The 9,753-nt window shown below is 35.5% G+C and overlaps 1 protein-coding gene across 1 annotated transcript; it reads left to right on the top strand.

The window, feature by feature from the left end:
• The first annotated feature begins 7,767 nt into the window (after positions 1–7,767).
• LOC101085987 (olfactory receptor 6C74-like) lies at positions 7,768–9,422 on the top strand. Its single transcript, XM_003988841.3, has one exon. The coding sequence runs from the start codon at positions 8,484–8,486 to the stop codon at positions 9,420–9,422; it is 939 nt and encodes a 312-aa protein (XP_003988890.1). The 5' UTR covers positions 7,768–8,483.
• Positions 9,423–9,753: the final 331 nt, after the last annotated feature.

Raw genomic sequence — 9,753 nt, forward strand, 5'->3', positions numbered from 1 at the left:
GCCTCATCACAAGAAAATAAATGCAACTATGCATGGTGGCAGATGGTAACTAGACTTAGTGTGGTTGTGATTATGCAGTGTATATAAATATCAAATCATTATATTATATACTTGAAACCAATATAATATGATATGACAATTATACCTCAATTGAAAAAAGAGATCAGAGCCTACCTTTGTTTACAGCAATACCTAATATAAGGCTATAAGAGGTAATAAATTTCTTCAGAGAAGTCACAGGAACTCCATGGTTTTCTGACTATAAATCAAGCTAAGAATTTAAAACCACAAATTTGTCATTTTCTTTCTTTAGATCCTTGATATGGTTAGAAATAACCATCCTGCCTCATAGCACTATAGTGACTATATATCTGTCACATTTATCATATTGCTATCATCTCCATTTAGTTTGGAAAAGGTTATCCTTTAATGTAAATTTCTTCCTAAGTGATAATCTAAGTAACTCTGTCAATACTTGATGCCATGGATTCCTGATGTCTTATTATGGTCACAGCCCTATCTTCAAACACTTCATGGTCAGAAAACTACTTCAAAAAAAAACCCCTCCTTAAGCGTATATTTCATGCAACCCCCTGTGCTTTCATGACTACTGAGTGCCAATTTTCCATGGACTTGCTACATACGTATCTTGTATTAGCTCTTGCTCTAGATTATTTTTACAACTGTTTTTATAGCATTCAGCCATGGAGATAGAGATTATATCTCCCTCTAGGCAAGAAGGCAGACTTTTTTCCTGACCAGGGTTAGAAAACTCATGCCTCTGCATATGGCAGTATTGGCCAGGTTTGGTAGCAGCCTCTTTAAATACTGTGATTTTTTCCAAGCTCAGAGTTTCTCAGCTCTGACACATACCTATTGTATGTGTAGCGTCCATGTGCATCCTCTCTGCATTTCTCTGTGTGGGGACTGGGAGGCAAGGGGAACTGTTGCAAACATGAAGTCTATGCCACCTGCTATGCTGTGAGTAGTAATATCTATTGTCTCTGACTCAGGAGTCTTGTGTTTTCTGCCAGAATCTATGAAACTGTGGTTGGGTGACCTATTATCTCCCTCCAAGTTCTTGACAGTTTTGTTGAAGAAGATAAATTTCTAGAAAAGATATGGCTCTCTGGAAAAGGAGGGCACAGGGATCATCCATGGGCAAGGTTAGGAATGTGAAAGATCCCTCATCCAATTATAGATGCTCTTGAGCAGGTAGTAAATGAAGAGGTATGAGTCCCTAACTCACCTACCTCTTAATGAGCCTGAGGGTCAGGAGGTAGGATTGAAACTATCCAACAGATCACTGCTTTCAGTTATTGTTTACTCCTCTAGGTGGAAAGAGGATGGCCAAGGATGCACCAAACCTGACTTTGGATGTAAATGATATACAAAATATTTTATATGTTTATATATTTTATATATAATACATATATATAACATATGTATGTTTTATATATAATTGGCAAAAATGAAAGCAATTCACAGGCTATTCAAAAGGCAAATGGCTAAACATACAGCAAAAGGAATAAGCTATCAAGCCATACAAAGACATAGATGAATGTTAAATGCACACCCTTAAGTAAAAGTCAGCCGACTTCAAATGCTATACAGTGTATGATTGAACTTATATGCTATTCTAAAAGAGACAAATTTATAGAGAAAGTAAACAGATCGGTGATTTCCAGGACTTGGGAGCTGGAGGGTTGAACAGTTGAAGCACAGCTGGTTTTTTTTAGGGTAGTAAAGTTATTGAATATGATGCCATGAAGATGGGTATACCACACTACAGTTGTAAAAAACAAGTAAAAAGAACATTGCAACACAAAGAATAACTCCAATGTGTGAAAATTAAAAATAAAAAATTAAATCCAGGATCTTAAAATGGAATGCAGAGGATTTAATTGTACTATGAATGTAAGAAACAACTTCACTGAAGGGAGTAGGGGAAATGATACTAATCTATGGGTGGAAATGAGTGAATCAGTAAGACTCAAGTCATAAGCCCTATACTCTAGTTGATATAGTTGCTTCCTACTGGACATTTCTATTGGAATTGAATAATTAAGTCAATTGCAGATGGAGGAAGCCATTGTTTCACTGTTGGAGTAATACATAGGAGCAAGAGGACAAAGGTAGAATGATTCATGTGATATTGGGTTAAAGTTGAAGATACTAGTATGAATTCATGTGTAGCATAACATAGATACAGAATGATACACATGTAAATGCATAATTGTGTGTATAAATCTGGATAGATATAAATATATATTCCCTTGCTCTATCACCTGAGGGTATCCAGAACAGATACTCCAGACACATTCCAATAAAGGGAGATTCTAGAAAATGCCTGACAAGTACTTCTCAGAACTGTCTAGGTTATAAAAAATAAGAAATGTCTGAGAAACTGTCAGTCTACAGAAACCTAAGGGTACAAGTCTAATAAATTTAATGTGATATCACCCAATACATTGTTATATTATTGCTTTAAACAAACTCAAATCAGTCAGGTTGGTACACATTCCAGGTGGGAACACGGCCACAAGGGGTCTAGTGGATTTAAGTTTAATTCTGGATAAGTTTTTAAAAAAATGTCCTTGTCCCTTCTGCACCTGATCTTTCTAGATGAAAGGTCTCAGTGTGAGTAGGGGATAACTGGAAACTAGATGCAATTATAGCTACTGGAATGGACCACTCAGATTTTGTAGAAGTGGAGAGAGAGAAAAACCTGGTATCAGGCAAGATACCTGCCTTCCTCCAGAAGACAAATACTCCAATGCAAGAGCCTTAAATTTACGTGTTAGGTCTGCCATCCTCCACCAGATGGTCTCTGAGGATAGCAAAGACAAGAGGGGACCACTCCATTACCTCCTGGTCACCCCCATACACCTACCTTCACCCTTCGGCAAAATACTTCTTTTTATTTTTTATTTAATTTTTTTTTTTTACTATTTATTGATCTTTAAGAGAGATAGAGAGCAGAGGAAGGGCAGAGAGAGAGAGAGGGAGACACAGAATCTGAAGCAGGCTCCAGCTCAGAGCTGACAGCTCAGAGCCTGACACGGGGCTCAAACTCATGAACCCTGAGATCATGACCTGAGCCAAAGTCAGAAGCTTAACCAACTGAGTCACCCAGGCGCTCCAAAATACTTCTTTTTAAAATTTATTTTAATTCCAGTAAATTAACATACAGTATAATATTGGTGTACAATATAGTGATTCAACAATTGTATACATTATTTAGTGCTCATCATAAATGTACTCTTGATCCCTTCACCTATTTCACCCATTCCCTATCCATCTCCCCTCTGGTGACCCTCTGTTTGTTCTCTAAAGAGCCTGTTTCTTGGTGTCTCTATTTCTTTCTTTCTTTGTTTTGTTTCTTAACTTTCACATATAAGTGAAATCATATGGTATTTTTCTCTGACTTATTTTATTTAGAACAATATCTTCTTGATCCATCCATGTTGTTGCAAACGACAGGATTTCATTCTTTTTGTGGATGAATAATATTCTTTTATATTTACCACCTCTTCTTTATCTATTATCTATCAGTGGACACTTGGGCTGCTTCCATAATTTGGCTATTCTAAAGTACTACAATGAATGTAGGGGTACATACATCCTTTTGAATTAGTGTTTTCATATTCCTTGGTGGAATTCCTGGATCATAGAGTAGTTCTATTTTTAATGTTTGAGGAAGCTCCAAACTGTTTCCCACAGTGGCTGCATCAGTTTGCATTCCTACCAACAGTGCATGGGGGTTCTGTTTTTCTCCACATCCTCACTAGTACGTTTTTTCTTGTGTTTTTATTTTAGTCAGGAAAAACAGTTCCAAATGTCTTCCTCACTCGTATTTTGAGTCATAATGAAGCAGACAAATGTAACATGGCTAATGGCTTGAACAAATAGAACAAATTGGATTAAATACACTTAAGCAGTCCCTCCAAAAATAAGTTACTGAATTGGGAGCTCTAAGGCTTACCAGCCAGCTGGAAGTTACATGGGAGTCTTGCTAACCTGTAATCTGAATGATGCATGCTTAATGTGGCTGCCAACCTCTAAAATTGTAAACTCTTTCTAGGAGACCTCATGCACTCTTGGGTTTATACTTCCTGTCTGAGGGCTGGACATTGGTTGGCATCTTGTTGGAAAACACTGTGGTACCTTGGGAGTAATAAGAGAGACCTGCAGGTTAATCAGAGAGGTTAACATAGGAACATGCTTAGGGGAATTTGCAGCTGAAGCCAAGTTGGTATAGAAATGAGGGGTGGATTTGGTGGAAGGAAATTCTGAAACATTTCCACATGTTGTGATAGCTTTTGTTCTGGACTCTGTTTTCAAGAATGTTTTGTAATAGATTTGACCTATTTTTCCCCTTAGCAGTATATTAAAGACACTGTCTTCTAGTAGGGCAAAATTAAGCAGATTTTCTCTTCACAGGATTGAGAATTTCTTAACCTGGTGTTTCTCAGCTTTAAATGTAGGTGTATTGTGTAAATAACAATATCTATTAGGGTTAGGGCCCTTCCTTGAAGAGAATTTAGGGGTCAGGAGAACAGATGAGAACATGAAGCTCCTGCTTCCTGCTATATAATACATAATAAAGTTTTCTGTTGCTGACCTGGTAGGCTTGCCTCCCCATCAGTATCTATGAAATGATGGTGGGCCAACCTGTTAGACTCTAGGTAAAAGTTCAGACCCTTCTCGGGTTTTGATTAATACCATAGATTTGGTAGAGTGTAAGAAAGACAAATATCACATCATGGAACTCTTCTACGAAGTCACTGTGTTTCTTAGCTGGTAGGACCTACGATGGTGTTAGGAACGTGGGTCTGCTGTCCCGTATTGAATGGCCAGTGTATTCCTCATGTGCTTGCTCATACTCATGGTTCCAAATGGTTTGCCATCCAACCTGCATCACAACAGTGTGAGGGACTAGCAGAGAGGAAGAGGAGGGCAAACCCCTCTTATCAAAGAACAGTCAAAGGAAATTGCACAACATCTCCACTTATGTCCTTTGCTCCTAATTTAGTCACATGGTCACAACCAGTTGCAAGGAAGGCTAGTTGTAGACAGAGACAAATATTCCATTAATACAGAGAAAGTGGAGAATGCTTGGGTGTTATGAAATAATCAGTCTTAAGATCTATAAGATCAGATTGTAAAGACGATTTGGAGGAAAGACTGAATTCAGAATAAAAACGAAATGATTATATGGAATAAAATGTTAGATATTTCAGGTGCAACTTTTTCTTTTTTTTTTTTTTTATTAATTTTTTTTTCAACGTTTATTTATTTTTGGGACAGAGAGAGACAGAGCATGAACGGGGGAGGGGCAGAGAGAGAGGGAGACACAGAATCAGAAACAGGCTCCAGGCTCTGAGCCATCAGCCCAGAGCCTGACGCGGGGCTCGAACTCACGGACCGCGAGATCGTGACCTGGCTGAAGTCGGACGCTTAACCGACTGCGCCACCCAGGCGCCCCGGTGCAACTTTTTCTATGACAGGTTAATAACTTCTCCAACTAATATTGTCACTTGTTAGTATCAACTGAAATTTTCTTTTTTGACTTCTAGTTTGTTATCTATGTATTTAGGGTTTCAAAACACATCTGTGTGGAAGGGCAAACACACATTAGGGAAATCTATACTGAAAGCTTTGGAGACAGAGTTAAAAGCAGTTTTGAAAAAAAGTATATAATTTATTTTTTTTTTTAAGTATTTAGTGCCTAGGGAGAACTCGTGCGTAATGTATAAATTTGTGACCCTTTGAGAATGGTCTTCTTGGATCTCATATCCTCTGGGGACTCCTCATAATCTTTAGATATTTTCTTTCAAGATACAGACAGTATAAATATTCAATGAGATCAAGTGCTGATGAATTTCATATGGCACTGTGAATAATACCAAGAAAAGCACTCAAAACATAAGTCAATTGTAGTGACAGGGAAATTTAATAGTCTAAAACTCTGAAAAAAAAAAAAACCCTTTTAAAACCATTTACAAAGTTGCCATAAATAAGTAGGAAAATCAGTCACAGATTGTGGGGTAGAGGGAGAATCCTACAGAGAAGAATGGAATTATCACTGTGGTCTCTTCAGCATGATGATAAAAGAGTTAAATATTGAAGCAGAGATAATTTGCTGGAATAAATCTGTTTAATATCTTCAAAAAATGTGTTTGATTTTTAAAGTGCTTTTGGCAGACTGATTAGGACTCAAAAGGATGAAAAAACTGGTATGTCGAAAATTTAAAGACCATATTTCCATTAGATTTGTTTTAACCCATTTTGTCTTATTTTTACCATTATGGTATTAACCTTATTTTTCTAACCTTCAAATTTTGATTAAGGGGAAATCATGAAAAAAGAGAATACAATGAAAATTTAGTTTTGAAAAACTTTACCTTTTTAAAATTTCACTAATATTCATAATATTTAACATAAGCTTGACTTCTAATGGTTTTGTAGTGTGAGCTTTGTTAATTTTTGTACAATATATGTTAGGGATAGTTGGTGGGTGTAACTGTTGTAGTTGGACAAAGAAATAATCTGACATAGTAAAACTCTGATTTAGGTGTTTTAGATATAACATTCCTACAGTTGTTGCCTTTGGAGTAATTTGTGTAAATGAAGAAAAATTTATGATTAATCGTTTCACAATTATGTGAATGTAAGAGGAATGTCCAGGAAAAACAACAGTCCTTTCTTTTATACCCATATATGTCTACATTATTAACATGGATTTGACAACAGATCTTATTTTTTACCTACACTTTTAGATATAACTGGAAACAATTTTTATTTGTACTCTATGTTTATTTTTATTTATGTATATATCTTTGAAATTATATTCTATGTTTTAGAGATTGAAATAATTATATTGATATTCTCAAAACAGAAAACATTGTCTTATCTATGGCCCATTACTAAACCTTATTTATTTTATGTGTTTGATATGAAGGTACCAAGGAAAGAAATCTTCCTTAGAATCATTATTAAAAAAAGAAAAAAGCACAATAAGCTGTCCTATAATCATTGGTAGAAGTTGTTATTTTTCAGAGCACAACGTAGGGAAAAACACTCTTTCAAACTTAATCTTGGTGTCCAATTTGCTAGCTGTGCAAACCAGAACAATCTGATTGTCTCTAATATATGCCATATGTTGAGATGACTACTGTTATCTATAGTTAATATTTAATTACATTTTAGCCAAACATTTGAATATCCTTATGATAAGGAATACATGCCTCCTAAAATTTTGTCAACACTATTCTGTGATTCATTGTATTTGAAATTTACCAAATACTGTTCATCTCTTTTAAGCCATGCTGACCTCAAATTGTTCATCTTTTCAGTCTGTATTTTACAGAAAGATTAAAATGGTAAGTGTAAAGCATAGAAGCAGAGAGAGAAATTTCATGACAAATATTTTCTTATAATTTGTATTTATTAATACTTACAAACTTACAAACTTACATATTTTTAATTTCAGGATTATTACTGATTTAAATGTCTTAATCTTCTTTCAATTTTTCTTACTAATTTAATTTCTTCCTTAAGCTAAATAACCTATTTCTAAAAATCCCTTCTATATCTCTAGGTTTCCATACAGATTTATCTTTATCTTTCTCCCACTTCATATGATTTCCTGAACTCATATTTATATATTTCTATATGCTTCTATATCCATTACTCTCATTTTTTTTTCATTTTTCAGAATCATAACTTAGGAAAACTGCAGTTTCTTATTAGACACACAAATATTACCAGAATATTCCTGCTGATTTTGTTTGGGAGTACAACGTGGGAAGAGTGGGAATGATAACAGAGTTTGATGGGATGGAAATACTACTAAGGACAGAAAACAAAACTATTCGTGATGTTTCACATTCACTTATTGGAAACTGTATCTCATTAGCCATGAAAATAAATGACAGAAGAATCAGGCATTTGAATTTGATTAAGTAAAATGGTAAAGTTATATAACCCTGTCTATTGATGATGGTGAGGTGTGTGTGTGTGTGTGTGTGTGTGTGTGTGGTGTGTATTTTATGAAAACCATTTTCTGATATAATTTTAATGACAATCATTTTGGTTCTGAATGTAAAGCTCTTAATTGAGTAAGAAATGGTATCCATCTCAATTCTTGCTAAAATCAAGAAAGAAGCATTTGTCCATGCTTTAAAACTCCTTCTAATTTCCCTCATATAAAAACAATCAACAACCGCTATCATATCAATCATCGCTATCATTATTCTCTGGCAGAATTGCAAAGTAAACATAAAATTCTCTATCCAGATACTTTGGAAATGCAAAGTATTGTTCTTCCTGGCATAACCTCCTAAAATATGAATGGTGTTACTCTATCTGAAAGATTGCTTTCCTAATTTTAGACACTAGTTACCACTGCTATTTTCCCCTTAGGACTATCAATTTCTTTCTTTCTTTTCTATTTAGACTTGGAAAAGTAGAGGACAGTAATGGGAAATCACACACAAGTGACAGTGTTTATCCTGGCAGGTTTGACTGATGATCCACAATTGAAAGTTGTGCTATTTGTCTTCCTGCTTCTCACCTACCTGCTAAGTGTCACTGGCAATCTGCTCATCATCACACTCACCCTGGTGGATATCACCCTCAAGACCCCCATGTATTTTTTCCTTCGGAATTTTTCCTTCCTAGAAATTTCCTATACTACCACATGCATTCCCAAATTGTTGGTTGCTATGGCAACTGGAAACAAAACCATTTCCTTTAATTGTTGTGTTACTCAAGTGTTTTTTGCCTTCCTTCTTGGTGCATCTGAATTTTACTTGCTGGCAGCCATGTCCTATGACCGCTATGTTGCCATCTGTAAGCCCCTGCACTACACAACCATCATGAGCAGTAAGATCTGCATGCAACTTGTCTTCTGTTGTTGGCTTGCTGGGTTTTTTGTCATCTTTCCACCTCTCCTCTTAGGCATAAACCTTGACTTCTGTGCCTCCAACGTTGTTGATCATTTCTACTGTGATACAACTCCCCTGCTGCAGATCTCCTGCTCAGACACACAGCTCTTAGAGACCATGGGATTCATTTCTGCATCAGTGACACTTGTGGTCACGTTGGTAATGGTGATAATATCATACAGCTTTATTGCATTAACAATTCTAAACATCCCTTCAACTAATCAAAAGAAAAAGGCTTTTTCAACATGTTCCTCTCACATGATTGTGATATCTCTTTCTTACGGCAGCTGTATCTTCATGTACGTTAAGCCGTCAGTCAAACAAAGAATATCTTTTTCCAAGGGAATTGCAGTGCTCAATACCTCCATTGCCCCACTTTTAAATCCTTTCATTTACACTTTACGGAACCAGCAAGTGAAAAAAGCCTTCATGAACATGATACAAAGGGTTGTTTCTTTCTCAAGCAAATGAATATCCTGTTGCATACTGTATAATGCAAATGAACAAAGGAACCCCAATAATATCAATGAATCTAATTATAGCTTCCAATACATAGTTTCTTTCAATATTTTTTGCTTTCATGTCTTTGATATTCATCTTTATACCTTCTCAAGCTATATTTACAAAAAAAAAATCTTTGTTCCAAAGAAGATAATTTTATTGATAACCTTTAACAGATATTTTTTCTCATCTCACTTCCATTTCCTATAAATATCTGAAAGAAATGGAGTTGAGATTTTCAATCGGTCTCTGTTGTCTTTGAATGCTAGTCAAGGATCAAAATATCTTTTTATTTATATTA

This window comes from Felis catus, chromosome B4 (genome assembly GCF_018350175.1).
Source record: "Felis catus isolate Fca126 chromosome B4, F.catus_Fca126_mat1.0, whole genome shotgun sequence".
NCBI classification, from domain to species: domain Eukaryota; kingdom Metazoa; phylum Chordata; class Mammalia; order Carnivora; family Felidae; genus Felis; species Felis catus.